The 21248-nt window shown below is 35.5% G+C and overlaps 1 protein-coding gene across 1 annotated transcript; it reads left to right on the forward strand.

Moving 5' to 3' along the window:
- Nucleotides 1-1246: 1246 nt before the first annotated feature.
- LOC110114148 lies at nt 1247-2386 on the forward strand. The gene is made up of 3 exons (XM_020846923.1): nt 1247-1736; nt 1899-1976; nt 2139-2386. Exons 1-3 carry the CDS (start codon nt 1247-1249, stop codon nt 2384-2386), a joined length of 816 nt encoding a protein of 271 aa, XP_020702582.1.
- The last annotated feature ends 18862 nt before the right edge of the window (nt 2387-21248 follow it).

The raw sequence follows: 21248 nt of genomic DNA on the forward strand, positions 1-21248 counted from the left end.
TTTTTCCATTTTTCATTAAATTTTTTGTGTCATTTCGGATCTAACACGCACATCACCTTTCTAAAAATGAAAAACATACCTCTTATTTTTTTCTTAAATTCTTATGAAAATTGTGTTTGACTTATTTAAAAACAATCAAAGGAAGAAAACTCTTATTTTTGACTCTTAATCTTTGTGTCCTAAAAAAGATTATTCTACCTTTGATTTAAAATCTTTTTCATATTTTAAATTAGTTTTTTATTCTAAAATTTTTATCTCCCTGCATTTTATTTATTTCATAGGGACCTTTTGCAAGTTGTTGAATCTAACTCATAATTTTCTTAGTCAAGAAATTCTCTTTGTCAATAGGGTGGGTCTACTTTTATTTTTAAAATTTCAAATAGGTAACATATTAAACTACAGTCGTTAGAGAGAGAAAGTTGAAAATTTGAAATTTTCAATCCTGCTATCCGTTCCAGCTTCTCGGGATAGGAGGAGAATGATGGCGGCGAACTGCCGCCGGCAAGGGCATGATGTAGAAACTGATTATGAAGGAAAATAGAAGTCAACGTAATCATCTTCGAGGTCTCCGTCGCTTATGGTTAATTCAAAAATCAACACTTCTGGTGAGTTTTTTTCAAATTCGAATTCAACTTAGAGAATTCAAATTCCTTTGACTAAACGTCAAGGACCGTCGGTGATTAAGGAGGTATCTGATTTATCTCCTTTGAGGATTCAATTTGTGGAAGGCGAAGGTAAGGCTCCAGCTGAAGTTTTAAATTCGGTTACCCCTAACAGTTTTAATTCTACAAATTTTCTATCTGATCATACTGCCTCAACTTCTGGAATGAAAATTTTCGTTAATCAATTTGGGAATTCAAATGCAATCCTTGGACTTTGTCGTAGCATGATAAATGAAAATTCCCAAAATTTGTTTGACAAAAATCTTCATTCAGAACATGATAAAAATACTAAGATAAGCATAGAGAAGCTGAAAGATGGAATACCAAAGAGCTCGATTGGTTCTGGTAATGTCAATCCTTGGAGCAATAAACCTTACATAAAGTTGGATTTAAAAATAGAGGATGTGGTCTATTCTGATGATGGTATTTCTGTCAAGTTGAAAGAAGAAAGGGAGCAGATGAATTCTAAAATACTATCCAAATCTTTTATTATTAAAGTTTTTGGAAATATTTAACCTTCTCATTTAGTAGCTTGGGAAATAAGAAAACAATGGAATCAAGTCGGGAAATTCCACTTTACTACAATGGGTATAGGATGGTTCTTATGCTCTTTCTTTTCAGAAGAAATGGTTGAAGCAGTGCATTCTGGTGGCCCGTGGTTTTTAAATGGACACATAATAGGTATGGAGAAGTGGACTCCTGAATTTAATACTTCTTCTATTAAGGGACTTTCTTCTCCAATTTGGATTAGAATGCCCCATTTACCTTTGCAATGTTGGGATGAGAAGAATATAGCATGTATAGCTTCTAGAATTGGAAAACCACTAATGATGGATGGCAACATGTTCCATTGGGCGAGAAGAGAATTTGCAATAGTATGTGTAAGAATCAAACTTGATCAACCCCTTCCAACAAGACTTTGGGTGGATAGCATTGCTGGAAGGTTCTTCAAAAATGTGGAATATGAGAAGGTTTCTAACTTTTGCTTTGTATGTGGAAAGATTGATCATGCGAATAAGGAATGTGGTCAAAAAGAAAATATTCCTAAAATACTGAATGTTGATAATGGAGGTGGTATTGAAAAGAAAATGGAAGGAAAACAAGACAATCGGATTTAACCATCTTATGGTCCATGGATTTTGGTTAACAGCAAGTGAAGAAGAAATATTACAAAGAGAAAAGTAGAGACCAAACCAGGCACACTCAAATATGTTAAAAAAGTTGTTATTCCTGTAGAAATTGAGAAGGAAGTGCAGATTATGCTAGATGCTGATATAAGAGAAAACTTTTCTCTTGTGAATACTGGAAAACCATGTAATATGGATGATCATTTATAAGATGGGGAGTTCATGCCTGAACATAATATTGAATTATCTTAGGATAACAGCTTGGCATTGGAAAAATCTTCTAACAATAGAGATGGGAAGGGTTGTCTGTGAAATCAAGTAAATCCCAAGGGATTACTTGCGAACTCAGGTATTCCCTATCATGATTCAAATGTATATGACAACAATAATTCTGGGAAGATTGCAGATAATAAATTAACCGTGGAAACTCATCAAGTTAATATGTTTTCTATCCTTCAATCAGTCAATGAAGATAGATATGAAGACGTGTCTATACAGAACTCTATGATGAGTAATGAAGATGGTAATGAAGATGGGAAACTGAAAATTGAAGCAAAAACTGTTAATGGCACAGATGAAGATGTCCCAGTTATGTAATTCAGAAATGGTCTAAATGAAGATTTGCCTAAATGCAAATTGGCAAAAGAACTAAAATCTTTAGGACCCATTAAAAGCAAATCCCGTGGAAGATTTGGAGAATGAGGTAGTAGGAGGAAGGTTGAGGGCTACTCCCCAAATAAACTTTAATGAATTCCATAGCCTTTTGGAATTGTAGAGGGCCAAAGAAGAAAGAAGCCTCTCTATACATGAAGGAGTTATATAAAAGATCATAAAGTTTTTTGTGGGTTTAGTAGAAAATAAAATTAGCTCTTTTGATAAAGCTGATTTTGATAAGATCATGGGTCCTAATTGGGATTTTTTTTATTCTACCATCGGATGGTTTATCCGGAGGGATTATGATTCTTTGGAGAAATGATATTGCTTCATTTTCAGTGATTAAGACTTCGGAACAATGTATAATTGGTGATCTCAATGTCTTTAATCAAGGAAGATGGATGATTGCTACGGTATATGGGAGCAAGGAGGTTCATAAGAGAAGTTTGTTATGGGAATGCATTCAAGAGCAATCTAGAAGGAAGATTCCAACAGTTATTGGAGGGGAATTTAATTGCGTCTTATCAAAAGAGGAAAAGAGAGGAGGTAGGAAGTTTATTTTCTCTAAAGGTTCCTTTGATATGCTTAAATTTATGAATGATAATGACTATCATGATATTGGAGTGGTTGGTCCAAGATATACTTGGTGCAACAATAAAGTGGGAAGTAGAAGAATTCTAGAACGGCTGGATAGGTGCTTGTTGAACTCAAAGGCTCTTCAATGTATCCAAATTTCGATGGTAAGACGCTTAGCAAGAGTGGCTTCTGAGCACTGCCCGATAGTGCTGAAATTATTTGAAGTAGCTAGAAGGATAACAAGGTCTATTAAATTTGAAGATGTTTGGCTATCTTTTAAAACAGTGGAGCACATTGTTTCTAAAACCTGGAAGAAGAATTTTGTAGGAGATGACATTGAAGTTCTCAACAAGAAGTGCAAGAGAGCTTTAAATGATTTATATTATGGAGCAAGAACAAGCTAAAAGACTTCTCTAGTGAAAAGAGAGATTGAAAGCGAAATTTTATTACTCCAAGAAGAAGAAGCAAGGGTTGGATGGCTGGATGAATGTAAGTTGTGGAAATTAAGAGCTAAAGTTAGAGAATTGAATGTTATTTTCAATTACTTGAACACTTGGTGGAAACAAAGAGCAAAAGTGAAGTGGGTGGTTGAGGGAGACTCAAATAATAAATTTTTTCATGCCTTTGCCAAATGCTTATTGGATCTCTCAAATCAAGAATCATCATGGCTTGCTCACAGAAGACCCAAAAGTAGTGGAAGAAATTTTTTACAATTTCTTTCAAGAGAAATGGAAGGAAAGATATTGCAGTCTTGATAACTGGACGAAACCTTGGATGGTGTTGAATGAAGATGACAAGAAATGGTTGAAGAATGACATTTCTGAAATTGAAGTTAAGGAGGCAGTTTTGAGGTTAGGAAATAATAAAGCTCCGGGATGTGACGGATTGACACACTCCTTCTTCAAAAACTTTTGGGATATCATTGGAGGAGATGTATTTAAAGCAGTAAGGCTCTTCTTTTGTACAGGTAAAATGAATAGTGAATGGAAGGATACTCTTGTAGCGCTCATTCCAAAAACTACTAATCCTTTAACTCCTTCATTCTACCGTCCAATCAGTTTATGTAACACAATTTATAAAATTGTGTCCAATGTGATCTTGAATAGACTAGTTTTAGTTATTCCTAAAATTACGTTGGAAGAACAAGTGGCTTTTGTAAAGGAGAGATCCATTTCTAAGCATCTTTTATTAGCACAAGAAATCTTCAACAAAATGAGGTTTTTAAAATCTAGCAATGGTTTCTTGGCTATTAAATTGGACATGGAACAAGCATACGATAGTATGTGTTGGCTTACTTTGAAGAAATTGATGGAGTTGGGATTCCCAGACAGTTTTCTAAAACTTGTTTTGGACTGTGTTTCTTATCCCAGATTTTCAATTCTTATTAATGGGACAAGATCTAAATGGACTGAGGGTAAATGTGGGTTTCGTCAAGGATGCCCACTCTCTCCATTTTTATTTATTATTTTCTCTCAGCTTTTGTCTAATTCTTTTTTCAGCAGGATAGATAATTTAAGAATCAAAGTTTTTCCAATGCTCCAAGAATTACCCACCTAATGTACGTTGATGATGTTTTACTGTTTTCAGATGCAAGTTTAAAAAATGTGAAGAAAATTAAAAGTATTGTCAAGCAATATTGCAGCTAGACTGGTCAGAGTATAAACAAGAACAAATCTTCATTGATTTTTGGAAACTCTGTACTGAGAAGAAGGAAGAGAAAGATTTCTAAGCTGCTGGATTTCAAACCGATAGAAGAAATTGTTTACCTGGGAATTAATATTGCATTGAGACGTTTAAAAAAGGAGGATTTTCATGTGCTGCTAGATAAAACTGTCAAAAAAATGAATGAATGGAGTAATAAACATTTGTCCCTAGCAGGCATGTTATGTTTGGTTAAAAATGTTATTCTTACTCTACGGATTTTTATGATAACTCACTCTCTTGTTCCTTTGAAAACATTATATGAGTTAGAAAAACTCTGTAGAGATTTTATATGGAATAAAATGGATAACAGCAATGGGTTACATTATGTAGCATGGGAGCTATTATGTACATCAAAGAATTGTGGAGGTTGGGGTCTTCAATCTCCTATTTCCAGAATTGGATCCCTTAGAGAAAAGTTTTCTTGGAACCTCATTGAGAAACCAAACATTCTGCTAAATAGAAACTTATTAGCAAAATATGGTGATTTATGGTGGAGTAAAGAAGATTTTGAAGGTGGATCAAATTCTTGGAAAATCATCATAAGTGGATGGAAAGCTCTTAATAAATTTGTTAGATGGAGAGTAGTTAATGGTTCCAGCATAAGAGTGCTTCAGGATACTTGGATTCTTGATAAAAGTCTCCTTAAATGGCCTACTTTTGTAGGATGCATTGATGAAGATAATACTTCTCTTGATCATTTCAGAAGATAATACTTCTCAAGATCAAATGGAATTAAAGCTACTATTTTCCGGTAAAACATTATCTGCCTTGTTAACATAAGATAAGCTTAGAAATTGTTCTTCTTTTAAACAGTTTTCCTGGATTCAAAAGCTAAAAATCAATGCTCAGGTAGAATTATTTTTATGGAGATTATATATTGATGCTAGCCCGACTGCAGTTTTTCTTTTTAAATGAAAACTTTCAACTAATTGCTTATGTCCTAAGGGGTGTGGAGTGATTGAAGACCTTAACCATGTTACTTCTAATTGTTCTAAATTTCTTGAGGTTTGCAAGGTCATACAAGATTGGGGATTAAAAATTCCTTATTTCTATAATTGGAATGAATTCAACATTGGTGTAAGGAGATTAATAAAGGAAGATTTAATGGCTGCAAGGATTTATATACTCATTGTGTGGATGGTTTGGAACAATAGATGTAAGATTAAGCATGGGAAAACTAGTAATAGTATGTTATTCATTTCTTCTTCCATTCTTAGCTTTCTTAGTTCTGCAAAACAAGATTTCTTCCTCTCAGATCACTAGGATACTTATCAGTCCAATGGACTGCTCCTTCATTATTAGCATCCTCCTCCACCTGGGTGGGTGAAAATTAATCTAGATGTAGCTCTTAAAGAAAACTACATGGCTGGAATCAGTGGGGTGGTAAGAGATGATAAATGGAGATAGATCTATGCTTTTGGAAGGAAAAAATTACATTGGGATAGTGGACAAATGGAGCTCTCCGCTTTCAAAATTTTAGATGGAATATGTCTTGAATGGACAAGAGAAGTTAATGGTATTGTATTGGAAGGTGATAATAATAATGTTCTCCAATATCTTCATAACTTGTACAACAAACCGAAGATTATTAGAGAGAACTTGGATGATGAAGGTCTCCTATTACTTAATAAGTTCAACTACTTTATCTTTAATTGTGTGACACGTAATTGTAATAAGTTAGCTGATTATTGTGCTAACTTAGCTTTATCTTTTGATTTTGATTGGGATATGTTCATTGAGAATAACCTTCCATCTTCCTTTGTGAAATTAGCAAAGGAAGATAGTGATAGATGGTTGATTCCTCATTAGCTTGTATCTAGGCTTTTTTGGTGACTCTTTTATATTTTAATTCTACTTAGCATTTTCTCAAAAAAAAAAAAAAGATAGGTAGCATATTCTAAAACAAAAAAAAAATTGGCCAATGATGCCAAATCAAAAGATGCGCAATGACGCCAAATTGAGAAAGATACACAAAGTGTATCAAAAAAAAAAAGATGCGCAAAGTGCGCCAAAAAAATTGACAAGAGGCATAAAATGAGCCCACAAGGAGTATGCTTACCATTTTTGCTTTATTCAAAGCTTAAGAAAATCCTTGATATTTTCGATGTTTGAGTTTGAAAATCATTACTCTTGATTCAACAATTCGTGCATTAATCTTCTATTAGATATGTTTTATGAAAGGAGTTTTGAAAAATGACTGTTTCTTTCTCTAATTTATTCCTTGATTTAGATATTGAATTAAAAAGTTTTTTAGCCTTTTAAAAGAACTAGAGTTTGGATTATCAAATTCTGAATTTCTAACCTTTTCTGGACTATACGTTGTCAATACAATTCTACTAAGCTTTTGAATAAAATCAAGAGGTATCTTTCTCATTTTTAGAATATTTGTTTTGTTCACTAGATCAGGGATCATTTTTGTCTTTTAATAATTTTATTCTTATTGTTTGCGCCCCTTCTCTTTTTGAAATGTCAAAGTGAGAGAACATACTATTGAATTTGTATATTTTTGGTATTTTTTCTTTCAAAAAATTAAAAACAACAAAAATGTTTTTTTTATCCCCTTTTAAAAAAAAAATTATTTTGGTGAGGGGGAGGTTAGGTGAAAATGTTTTTTGCAAATTCAACCAGTAATATTTTCCATCATCAAAAAGGGGGAGATTATTGTGGATATTTTTTCATGGTTTATGATTCTGATGATAGCAAACACTCTTATTTCTCTACGACTGCCTTATCTACTTATATTTCAGGTCCACAAGGTGAGACTTATATTGGAACCAGCTCAAGATTGGGTATACTACATCTGAGTCCATTTGTACCTTTTTCCTTTCTTGAGTCTTTTGTAATTGTTGTGGCTCCTGATGCTATGTAACATGCCACACAGACACTTTGGAAGTATTTCTGGCTGTTCTCTAGAGTTTACTATTTTTGGTAACATCATCCGGGATGATATTTATATCGGCCTGGATGATTGGTTCAAAAATAGAAACCCTGATTAATGCATCATCCTTGTTAAGGAATCCGTCATTTAACACATCATCCTGGACAATTTTTTATCAGCCAGGATGATCGGCTCAAATCAGAAAGAATCTGCCGCTAGATCTATTTAGGAATTACTTATTTTTGGACATCGTCCCAGAGGATCAGCCTTGCCTATCGGGATCGGCCCGGCCGATCCAGCATAATTTTTTCTTAAATGAATCTGGCAGTTAAGGAAAGCAATTAATGGTGATTTGCACGATCACATCGTCTAGACCGATCTCAGAATCGGCCAGGACGATTTTACATCGGTCAGCTTCTTTTCAGGGCAATATTCAGAACGATTTTCCTCATATTTGAACTAATCATCCAAGATGATATCCTATCGACCTGGACGATATGAATAAAAATAGTTTAATTACCCCTAGCCGTTCGGGTTGATTGAGCATAATTTATGCTGATCGACCCGGCCGATATTTATATCACCATGGATGATAGTGTTGATTTTGCAAATCTATTTAAAGACCTCTTGCTTTCTCACAAAGAGTGTCTTTGACAGTCATTATAGCTTTGTTCTTTTGGGGTAAACTTGAAGAGAGAGCTTGAAAGGGAGTGAGGAACAGGTGAAGCTTGAGAGAGGAAGAAGATCCTGTGAGGGGGGACTCAAGGGAGTGTAGAGGGGGATTCCACACGATTTCTCTGGCAGGCTTTCACCTTAATATCGTCGGATTCAAGGCTTATCTTGAGGGAAGTTCACCAAAGAAGAAGATCTCTTTGGTTTCAAAGGACCCGGTGACTCCGCCGCACCAGGGAAGGTTGAAGTTAATTTGTAAAGGCTTCTTCGCCTAGCTGTGGGGGCTAAATCAGAGACACTTAATTAGTGCAATACTCGGAGGGTGCCTCCGAGGAGTGGACATAAGTCAAGGATTGACCGAACCACTATAAATCTGGTGTGTTCTTTCCTTTATTATTTATGCATATGATTTCTTCATTATGTTTTCTTTCTGGTGAATTTTGGTTTGTCTTGTGTTTTGATTTATAGATATTTAATATACAAATTCACCTCTCTCCTTTTAATTAGCCTTGGGCCGGTTCATAGGGCCTAACATCCATAATGAACTTTCAATGGCTATAGAGGTTAAGAGTGCCCCTCATTACTTTTCCCCTATTGTAGAGAGTTTCGTTGAGCAGGGTCTCATTCGTTCCACTTGGCCCAATGAACATGCTCTACGACAAGTTGGTGTTTGGTGAATTGGCTTCCCTTGAGGCCTAGTAGGTGTACGTTATATGGGATTGAATCAATCTAATAATGCCAACATTCGTGCTATCTCCCATTTTAATCCAGTTATCTCTCTTGATGACAAAGAAGACTCAAATAGTGGCGAGGATAGGGTCCTTGATGCTCCACAAGATTTTAAAGATGGTGTCACTTCCGTCATGGATAAACGGTGTGAGGTGAACTTAGTCACTGAATTAGATCCGAGGCTTATCTTTTATAGTGCTTTACTGTATGATTCAGAGGCTCAAGAATATATCAAGTTATTGCTCGAGTTTAGAGACTATTTTGCCTGGAACTACACCGAGATACTTGGTCTAAACTTAGAGGTAGCAGTCCATAAATTTGCTATTAAGACTGATACAGTCCCTGTTAAGCAAGCACCTCACTGGATGAGGTTAGAAATTGAATAATAGGTGATTTCTGAAACTAAAAAACTTATAGAAGCTGGAGTCATTAGGGAAAAGAAGTACCCTACTTGGCTTGCCAATGTCATTCCAATCTGGAAGAAGAGAGAATAGATTCGTGTCTGTATTGACTTTCATAATTTGAATAAGGCATGTACTAAGAATGATTTTTCTCTTCCTATTCCTGAGCTTATGATGGATATAGCATCATCCCACAATATTTTGTCATTTATGGATGGTTCATTTGGTTATAATCAGATAAAGAAGGACCCCGATGATGAGAAGTTCACTACATTTTGTACACCTATAGGTGTATTTTATTATTTGGAAATTCCCTTTGGTCTCATAAATACCAGGGAAGCATATCAATGTGCTATGACTATTATCTTCAATGAGATGATACATGAGTAAGTAGAATGTTTATGGATAATTTGGTGGTCAAAAGCAAGGTCTGTGGAGATCATATTCGAGATCTATGAATCTTTTTTGAATGCCTAAACAAGTTTAATTTGGAAATGAATGCTTTAAAATACGTATTTAGAGTTAGTGCAGGAAAGCTCTTAGGGTTTATAATCTATTACCGTGGCATTGATATTGATCCTTCTATAATCAAAACCATAGTGGATTTGAAACCCGCTAAAAGTCTTACCAGTTGAGATCCTTTCAGGGTAGAGTTGCTTTCTTGCAGAGATTTATCTCCAACCTTTCTAGTAGGTGTCATCAATTCACTGCTCTAGTAAAGAAGGATGCCCGATTCCACTGGGATGAGCATTATCAAGAGGATTTTGAGAGTATAAAGCATTACCTGATGAACCTCACTATTTTAGCCGCATCGATCCCAAGTAGGCTGTTGATTCTTTACACTACGGCCCTGGATGAATCCCTAGGAGCATTATTTGCTTAAGAGAATAAAGAAGGCAAGGAGAATGCCTTATACTATCTTAGCAGATGATTAATACTTGCAGATCTTAAGTACCTAGCGATGTAAAAGTAATATTTAGCCTTGATCTTCCTAGTACAAAAGCTTAGGAATTATATGCTATCACATAAGATCAATTTCATCTCTCGATTCAACCCCTTGCAGTACTTGATGACCCATCCGATCCTCTTAGGTCATCTAGCATGGTGTTCTATGATCTTACTACAATTTGACATTACTTTTATTCCTCAGTGGGCTATCAAAGAATATGCTATAACAGACTTTCTGGCTGATCACCCGATCCCTACTGATTCCCCACTCAATGATTATCTACCTGATGAACTAATCATGGATGTGGATGAAAAAGAGTCCCCTACTTGGGAGTTTTTCTTTGACGGTGCGTCATTCATTAAAGCCTTAAGTCTATATGAAACTCCTATAGTTATGGTAGGTTTATGCCTTATTTTTGTATCCCCTGAAGATCATACTCTATGGTACTCCTATAGTTTATCAGAACCTCATACTAACAATGAAGCTGAGTATGAAGCTCTAATTTTGGGGCTTGAGTTGGACATTCAGATGAATATTATGCGGGTAAAAATATTTGGAGACTCCCCATTAATAATAAATTAAGTAGCAGGAGTCTATAAAGTACTTAAGCCTGAGCTCTTTTTATATCATAATAAAGTAATGAAGCTCTTATGCTTAATATCAGAAGTAACGTTAGACAAAATCCCTAGATTTAAAAATGAAAATGCAGATGCCTTGGCCAAGCTAGCAAAAGAATTAGTTAACCCTACTGGATACCCCGTGTCTATTATTGTCTAGTATCATCAAATGCTGTGCCCCATAGACTTGTCTTCTCCTAATCAGACCCTCACAGTGTTTGATATTTATGAGGAGTCAGATTAAAGAGTGACCTTCATAGAATACTTAAAGCATAATAGGCTCTCGGATAATTGATCTCTTGCTGCTCAAATTAGAAAGCGAGCTCTATCATACACCTACATAAATGATACCTTATATCGATGCTCTTTTGATCAAATGTGGTTGTGTTGCCTTAATAAAGAAGAGGCTCATAAAGTCATGGGTGAGGTACATAAAGGGCTTTGTGGTGCCCATCAGTCCAGACTTAAAATAAAAGTCAGAATTGAATGCCTTGGCTACTACTGGATGACTATGATCTACGATTGTATAGAGCACGCTAAAAGGTGCCACCAGTGCCAGATTCATAGCACGATGATTCACCATCCCCCTAATCCGTTGCTTCCTACTGTATAATCTTGGCCATTTGAGGGTTGGGCACTAATTTAATAGGTCCTATAGACACTTCTTCTTCTGAGGGTCATAGGTTTATTCTAACCACCACTGATTACTTCTCTAAATGGGAAGAAGCTGACCCACTAAAAAAAGTCATCAGAGAATGTGATGCGTTTCTTTCATGATAATGTCCTTTATCACTTTGGTGTTCCACGCCGTATAATTTTTTATAACGACCCATCATTTAGAAGCACCAAAATTTTTAGATTTGCCCGCCGCTATAACATTAATTGGAGATATTCTTCAATTTACTATCTAAAAGCCAAAGGCTTGGCAGAGGTATTTAATAAAACTCTTGTGCAACTGATAAGAAAAATCTTTGCTGCAAATAAAAGAGAATGGTATAATAAGTTACCTGAAGCATTATGGGCCTATAGGACTACCTACCGTACTCCTACCTAGTCCACCACATATGCTTTAGCTTTTGGGGTTGAAGCAGTCCTCCCACATGAGGTCGAGCTCCCCTCACTATATATAGTAGTTAGTTATAATCTATCTGATGAAGATAATGGCCAACTTAGGTTGGAAGAACTTGATAGTTTAGAGAAGCTTCATTTATAAGCTTATTAGAACCTTAAGCTATACCACACCCGAATGGCTCGGTCACACGATTGCCTTGTTAGACCCCGTACTTTTCGGGTAGGCGATTTAATTATTATTTTTCTTAGGCCTATAATTTCACATTGCTGACGAAGTGGTAAGTTTGAGTCTATTTGGGAAGGCCCCTTCGCTATGGAGCAAGTTTATAAAGGTGATGCCTACCTACTTGTTGATGCAAAAGGCGTTCACCTTATGCCTATCATCAACGGGTAGTACTTGAAAAAGTAATATACTTGAGTCTAGTACTTCATAGGGGAGCCTCCCTACTATATGTAGATATCCCTCAATATATGTATCTCGTAAAAGGGTCCTTTTTACTTTTTGGCAGTATGTGTGGCCATGACGATTTATTCTCTAACACACGATATTTGTTATGAATAGTATAAGGTTATCCTTAAGGGTGATACGCTAATATGCCATAGGGATGTTTGTACTTTTGTCTGTGCACATCAATCATGTTGGTGCTAGCGCATAAAATTTTAGTTTAGTTTCTCCTCTGTAGGGCTTAGCCCCCCAGTTTCACATGCCACCGTAAGTGTGGTTTGGGATATCAAAATCAATGATTTAAGTCTATTTTTGAGATGTGATTCTGGGTCCACACCTACCTACGTTAGCAGGTGTGGTGACAAATATCCGCTATCCCTTCATGAACCTCTTCCTCCAATTAGTCCTGATCTAATAGTTATAGCCCTCAGTCTATTCATGTTAGTTGTATGTGATCAGGGATGTCAAGATCCTCAGTTTAGACCCCTTGGAAGTGAGATACTGGGTCCATACCATCCTATGTTAGTCAGGAATGATAATGTTGATCCTCTATCCTAATTTTGATTTTACTCATACATCAATTTTGTTATGATCGTGCTACCAGCTCATTTACATGAGTTGAATGTGGGAAAGGTAATAAAAAATATTGGTTATCTTCTTTATAATATCCTGTGTAATCTCTTTCTCTAGTTTTGTTCATGTGTCAAATATGGCCTGGTTTATCAAAGCCATTCACAGTTCCCTCTCTTTGTATTCCAATCATTAGAGGATGTCCTCATACTAGGAGTAACTCATGAATATGGTAAACATTCCCTCTACTACGTGTTATCTTCAAAAGTACGGGGTAATCCAAATCTATGATTGAGAATATATAAAATAAAATAATACATATAATAAAAAAGAGGGAAGCTCTTAACAAAGCAAAACTAGTTGCCCTTGTCATAGGAGGAACTCGGTTATACTCTCTAAGAGCACAAGTTCCCCAAAATTCTTCTTCCTTGTCCTATGAGGCACCTTGGTGATTGTTTCAAGGATGAATCCACACTTATTTTGTTATGATCTGTTATGATTTTAATTATTTTTAGTTGTGATGTAGTGCATCTAGTCTCAGATGATAACATCACTTCTTCACTTGGCTTGGATTTTTCTGAAGAAACATTAACCCTCTATCCTACTCTTTCAGCAATCTGTTTCCTATTCATATCCTACTCTTTGCTTCTATAGTAGTTCTACGAATGCACTAGGGTTATTTTAACTCCTCAAAGGGTCCTACCCAATTAGGGTAGGTGTTACCATTGTGACCTTTTGATGATCATTGATTTCACTCATTATTACTATCCTTGGTAGTGAGTGTATCCCCTTACTACCTAAAGTTATTTCCTCGTTGTGATGTAGTATATATTATCTCAAATGTTAGCATCATATCCTCAGAAGCTTTAATTTTCTAGCGGATGATCGTCTCCTCAGTTTCTTTACCGACCTACTTCACCACTCGTGTCCTACTCTTAGTTGCTAGAGTAGTCCTATGAATATGGTAGTGTTACTTTTACTTCCCATAGAGTCCTACTTAGTTAGGGTAGGGGTTACTACTGTGACCCTCTGATAATTTATCAATCCTATTCATAATTACTAGCCCTAGGTGGTGAGTGTGTCCCCTTGCCATCTAGAGATACTTTCCCGATTGTGATATAGTATATCTTGTCCTGGATATTGACATCACTATTTTGAGAACTTTAATCTTCTAGTCAAAGATCAGTTCTTCTACTCCTCTTCATGACCTATCTTATCATTCATAAGCTACTTTCAGTCACCAGAGTAGCCTTATGAATGTATTGATCTCACTTTTACTTTCCACAGGGTCCCACTAGTTTGTATGGGTATTACCACTATGAGCTTTCAATGGTTATTGATCCTATTCGGAGTTGCTATCATTAGTGGCAAGGGTGCTCCCTCGCTACTTTGGTTCTTTTCCTCTCACTTGGTAATATGGGGCATCATGCCTTAGGTTCCACCATCACCTTCTTCTTGAGCTTTGATTTTCTACAAGAAAGTTAGCTCTTTAGTTTCTTCTCACACTTATTTTTCCTTTGAGACCCGACTCCTAGCTGCCGGAGAGGTCCTTTTGATTCGTTGATGTTGCTTCTACTTCTTAATGGGTCCCCATCAGTTAGTATGGGCTTACCACTGTAGCTTTTTTTATGATTATCCCTATTAGGCTTAGGCCTATTTTTCATAGCAGAAGTGCCCCCTCGCTACATCAATTCTACTTATTGTGATGAGACTACCCCTTACACACTCTGTTGAGGGTGTACCTCTCCCTGTTGTCTTATGAGGAATCATTCTGATGCTTTCCTCTCCTTTTTTGTAGGGTTAGGGTTCCCTAAGAGATCTTGATGGCATTTGGATACTCATGGCCACAATGATTTATCCTCTTCCATGAGGTTACTAAAACGCTAGCTTGGGATTCCTTAGATAACTCTACCCTTGGAATTCTTCCATTTACCTTTCCTTTCTCCCTCACATCCCTATACAGATCTGTGTCAGGTTGATGCTGAGATGACTTTCACCTTCTACCCTATTGTTTTGATACCAATAGACAAGTAGTTGGTTTAACTTGCTTGGTTGAGAGAGCTTAATAGAGCTCCTAGAAGGCATTCCTTACCAATCTTTTGCTTTCTGAGTGTCCTATTGTGATCAGGCAGGCACTATAGCCTGACTCTTTATCCACTACTCTTGATAGAAGTAGGTGAGTATTGAGCCCTTCCATATTTGCAAGGCTAATCTGGTTGAGTAGATGTTAAAGCTTACCTGGTTGAGAGAGCCTAACAAAGCACCTAGAAGGCATTCCTCACCACGTCTTTTTACCCTGGATATTCTGTTAAATACTAAGCAAGCTTCTAATTTCATGGCTTAATTACTTTTTACTGAGGTCATGCAATGATAGTGAGTCACCCCAATACACTATTCTGAAAGGATCAGGAGGAGATGGATGCAAAGTAGTGAGTCACCCCAATCCACTATTCTGAAGGATCAGGAGGAGACAGGATCCTTTTCATCTTCTACCCTGCTATCACAATACGATCAGACTGGTAGTTGGTTTTACTTACCCAATTGAGAGAGCCCGATTGAGTCCCTGGGAGGCATTCCTCACCGCCCTTTTACTCTGGATGTCTTGTTAAAGACTCGACAGGCTTTCACTTTCATGACCATTTCACTTTTTGCTGAGGTCAAGCAGAAGTGTTGGGTCACCACAATCCACTGTTCTAAAAAGATCAGGAGGAGATGGGATCCTTTTCACCTTCTACCCCGCTGTCCTGATAAGGTCAAACTAGTAGTTGGTTTTACTTATCTGATTGAGAGAGCCCAATAGAGTCTCTAGGAGGAATCCCTCACCACCCCTTACTCTGGATGTTCTATTAAATACTAGACAGGCTTCTAATTTCATGACTTGGTTACTTTTTGTTGAGGTCAGACATAAGTAGTGAGTCACCCTAATCCACTATTCCGAAAGGATCTGGAGAAGATGTGATCATTTTCGCCTTATATCCTATTGTTTGAAATGAACAGACAGGTAGTTAGTTTTACTTACCCGGTTGAGAGAGCCCGACAAAGTCCTTGGGAGGCATTCCTCACCACCATTTTACTCTGGATGTCTTGTTAAAGACTAGGTAGGCTTTCAATTTTGTGACTTATTTACTTTTGTTGAGGTCAGGTAGAAGTATTGAGTCACCCATATCAACTATTATGAAAGGATCAGGAGGAGATGGAATCCTTTTCACCTTCTATTCTACTATTTTGATATGGTCAAGTAGATAGTTAGTTTTACTTACCTGGTTGAGAGAGCTTGATAGAGCACCTAAAAGGCAATCCTCCCAACCTTTTATCCTGAGTGTCCTGTTGTGATCAGGCATGCACCAGATTTCATGACTAATTCATTTGCTATTTCGATATTATCAGGCGAATACTGAGTCACCCCAATCCATTGTTCTGAAATGATTATGAGGAGATGGGACCTGTTCACCTCATATTCTGCTATTTCGATATGATCAGGTAGATAGTCGGTTTGCTTTTACTACCTTACTTTTGGTTCTCTCGTTAGTTCTGCCCTTACTACAGGGTAAGACAATAAGAGAAACCATCTTGACTTTTCACCCTTATGGTGATACTTTACTAGGATTCTTTCCCTATCTTTGCCCTTGTTGAAGGGTTAGGCCAGGAGAAGATCCCACCACTTGCTCACCCTTTGGTGACATCTTACTTGTGTACTGTTGCTCTTCGCTCTCTCCTGGCTTTGCCCTTGCTATGAGGTAAGGCCAGGAAAAGAGCTTCCTACTTTTCTTCCAACTTTTTGGTACTCTTTTACTTGTGATCTTCACTCTACTTCCTTTGGCACAATCGGTCAACGCCAACATGAGCGGTTCACTAATTATTCACTGCTCTTATTGGGAGTCTACTTGTTGACCTTGATTTTGTCAAACATTTGGTCAAGGGGGTGGACCTGGTAAAATTGACCAGGCTAGGCCCTGAGAACCATCCCAGTCAATTTAGTGGGTCAACTTGAGTCTACTAAGCCAAGACCCAAGTCCTGGGTCAACCTTGTTGACTAGGTCAACCGGGGTTGATCCAAATTGACACAATACCCTTTCTCTTGATTTCAAATCAATTTTAAACTTTCCTAGCTCAATTTCTCCCCTCCATTAGACTCACTGGGTCAAATCCAACCCATTGGGCCCAGACCTCTGCCCTAGGTCAACCTGGTTGACCAGGTCAACCCAAGTTGACCCATTAAGCTTTGATGGGTCAATTCAATTTCAAATCGCTTCAAATCCCATCATGAGCTCAATCCACTTCTCTCTTGGACCTATTTAATATGGTTGACCAAGTCAACACTTTACTTGGTCAACCCAAGTCATAATGAGTCAAATTGACCCATTAAGACCCATTTAATCCTCCTTAAAGCCATTAACTCTTTCTTAATTGATTTCAATTTAAACCACAGCCTAAATAGCCTAGTTTCCCTCTAATTTAGCTCTCGATCTCATCCCAACCGTCCATGATAGGTCTAGGGGTCTAAATAGAAGAATTTAGGTTGCGTTAAAGTATTATTAAAATATTAAGTATAAATGTTAAGTATATTTTAAAATTAATTTTAATTAAAAATGTTAAGTATATTTTAAAATATTATTAAAATAGTAAAAAATATTTTTAATTATTGTTATATTTATTATTATTATTATTATATCTCATTATTATTATATTTCATTATTATTAACTTTATTATTTTCATTATTTTTATTATCTAATTATCATTATTATTTTATTAATTGAACATTAAATTTCTAGAAACTTCATTATTTTAATTTAATTTTATTCAATAATCATTTTTAATTATCAATTATTTCAAAATCACTTTAAATAGTTTTTAATCATTTTAAACTTAAAAAATTCTTATCTTTTCCATTTTAAATCTGTTTTTGATGAAAAATACCTTGAAAGTTTTAGAAAAATATGTATTTTAATTTAAAAATATTTTTAAATAGCAAATTATCTTTTTCTAGTAGTTTTTATTTTATTTTGTTATTTTGAATATTTTAAATATTATTTAAATGATTATTATAATAATTATTTTGAAATTAAAAATTATTTTCAAATCATTTTGAAACCTCACTAGGGTGGTAAGTGGATCTTCGCTATATTTATCTAACATATATTGATGTAATTTTAAATATATTATTTTCTAAAATCTGTATATTTATAAGTATTTTAAATTATTTTAAAATTACTTATATTTTAAATCCCCTAATTTTGGGAGATTCACTTTAATGAAAATTTAAACATAGATTGTATACATGAATAGCATTCATGGGGGAGTTGAATAGTGAATGATTGAGTCCCAATCATTCACTAATCACATGTTTAATTATACTTAGTTTTTTCTTTTATCATACTTTGCATGTATAGGATATACGAGCACTTAGTTTAGGCTCTCCTAGATCTAAGGATATGGTGTGTTTATTGCTTTTGTGTATCCCCTGCATTGTTAACTTGAGGGTTAGTTCAAAACTCAGTTTAAACCTACTCAACGTAGTGACATCCTAAGGATAATGATTAAGGATCCGTCTAATGAAATTAGAAAAATTCAAAGAGCTAAGATAGATCTCTGATTGATTTTAAAACTTCAATATTTAAAATTAGTGACATCTTGAACACCACAGAATTTTTTAAGATTTTTTAGGGCTTTTTAGACCACTTAATTAACCAACCCTAATTTACTTATTAAATAGGGCTTGATACTTTCTGAAAATTCTAATAAATCAATTTTAAATTATTAAATTATCCATAATAGCTTGAATTATTTAGAATTCAATGCTTAGCCTTTAATAGTTAAGGTCCCTTAGTTTGACCATAACCTCGCCCTTAATTTAACCTTAATTAGAAATTACCATTTTGCCCCTATCTGATAAGTAAAAATTATTATAAATTTCAAATTTCTCCAAACACTTGAGAACACTTCCTTAGGTTATTCCTGACATTTGGGGGTGATTCAAATCAGTTTAGAGCTTATTTAAATCAAAACCATAAATTAACCCCCGATTAGGCAGTTTTAATAATTTTCTTAAATGCACAAAACTTTGAAAATTCATAACTTTGCATAGGAAACTCCAAACCTTGCAAACTCGAAGTTTAACTACTCACCTTAAGGTTTAGTATTTATCTAAAATATTATGAACCCCAAACATAACCTATTTCCCATAGTGACCTTTTGGACCCCCTCAACTTAGCACCTAGGAGGACCCGGGATTTTCCAAAATTGGTTAAAGTAATTTAAACTTTAATTACCACTATCCTAAGCATTAAAAAAGTGGATTAACAAACTTAATTAACTAAAATGGACCCTAATTCACTAATATTCAAACTTTAATTAAAATTTCCTTTTCTTGCCTTCAACAAATTTTAACCTTAGGCAACCTGAACTAACCACCTACATAGGACATATCCAAAATCACACAAGCCTTACTCACACATATAATTATTTGTTAGGGCACCATTTCTAGACTTAGGCTAGGCCAGTTTTTACTTTTCTGCTGTGTGCTAGATTTTTTGAGATTTTTACTGCATGTTGTGAATGAAATTGATGTAACTGCTTACTTTTACTATACTCTAGAAATTGATGTGATGGGCGATAGATTACCCATAGGTTAGGACTAATATTTTTATATTAATGATATTTTTTTCATGTGGCTATGCTCATGCAGCACTAAATAAAAGGGGGATAAATGTCATGATTTATACTAATAATGTCTTGTAAAGTTGCTTCAAAAATTACTCAGCCCCTCTAAGTAAATGAGGACTAAAAATCATTAAATAATAACTACTACAGGGGGACTACTTATCCCTCATAATTAAGAGCATGGCTAAGGATGGCTGTGATGAGTACTTTTTATTTTCATAAAAATTGCTTGAGATGATTATAACTGCTTGGGAATTTTATTAGGATAAACTTGCAGGAGAGGTTAGATTTTTACTACATTTAATTAATGTAATATTTGTAACGTATGTTTGAGTTATGAAAATATAACTTTGAGTTGGGATATTCTTATCCAACTCAAATTTCAAAAGAAGAAGGCATCCTCAAAGGGGAGAGTATTCTTTCATTTGGAAGATTGAGTTTAGATGGCTTTTATATATCTAAAGAGAAAATGCAATACCCCCCTAAAGGGGAGAATTATCTCTTCATTTGGATGTTCAAGCCACGATGAATCCAAGGAGTCTAAGGAGAAGATATCCAAGGAGTCCAATGAGGAGAGATACAATGAGTCCCACGAAAAGAAGTCTAAGGAGGCTGAAGACCTGAAGACCCAATATGCCACTGAAATTCATTTGCATCAGTCATAGGCTTAGAAATCTCGGTTATTGGCAGTGGTGCCTGACCACTTTACTTTTCTACAACCTAGTTTTGTAATTACGATTAGTTGGCCTATGGATATTTATTAATTAGTTTGATTATCTGGATGTGTTTTGATTTATATCGATTTCCTCTAGGGTTGCATGTTTTTCCTAGTTTATTAGCGACTTGCATACCACTTTTATTTTAGTCTGAATTTCGTTAGGCTCTTTAAGGACTAAAATATTTTTATACTCATAATTAAAAATCTAATATTTTAAGGTTTAAATAATTTAAAATTTTAATGACCTAGGGAACTGCCGGAATAGTCCGGGGATGCATGCATATTAATGCATTCTTCTTTCTCCTTCTATGAGACACTTCCTCATCTGTGGGGGGAAGAGTCCAGATAATCTAGCCTATGAGGATGAGGTGTTGAACCTGGGGAAGTATAGTCTCCTTCTAAAAATTATTTTATATTAAGCATGTTTTTAAAATCAGATGCATATTTGATTTGAATCTTCTAAACTAGCATGCATTGCATTAGAAATTAAATTGATTAAAACTTTAATTGCATTAGCCCTAGGAGCATTTATCCAACATAAGTACAAGGTCAATTAGGAAACTCTCTAGACGTCAGTCTTAACTTCCAAAAACTAAACCACCCACCCATCTTTCATAAATGACCAGAAAACATGGTTTTGAATCGATTAGATTGTTAGCTGGCTCTCCAATCAAGGCTAGGGTAAGTCCAGGTTTTACACTGCATTAGTTAGGACACGAGTGTTAGTGTGCGTGGAACACTAAACCTAATTTTTATTTAGGATTCAAGGCTATTATATTCGGTCTCGTAGTATGCCTCAATAGTGGGTAAGACC

Source organism: Dendrobium catenatum, unplaced genomic scaffold (genome assembly GCF_001605985.2).
Source record: "Dendrobium catenatum unplaced genomic scaffold, ASM160598v2 fragScaff_scaffold_396, whole genome shotgun sequence".
NCBI classification, from domain to species: Eukaryota; Viridiplantae; Streptophyta; class Magnoliopsida; order Asparagales; family Orchidaceae; genus Dendrobium; species Dendrobium catenatum.

Excerpts from the sequence above, each read along its gene's own strand:
- LOC110114148 (XM_020846923.1), top strand. The coding sequence starts at position 1,247 with ATGGGTATAGGATGGTTCTTATGCTCTTTCTTTTCAGAAGAAATGGTT. Across the intron at positions 1,737-1,898 it reads GAATGTTGATAATGGAGGTG|AAATTGAGAAGGAAGTGCAG; the intron begins GTATTGAAAAGA and ends TTATTCCTGTAG. Across the intron at positions 1,977-2,138 it reads TGTGAATACTGGAAAACCAT|GTATTCCCTATCATGATTCA; the intron begins GTAATATGGATG and ends TTGCGAACTCAG.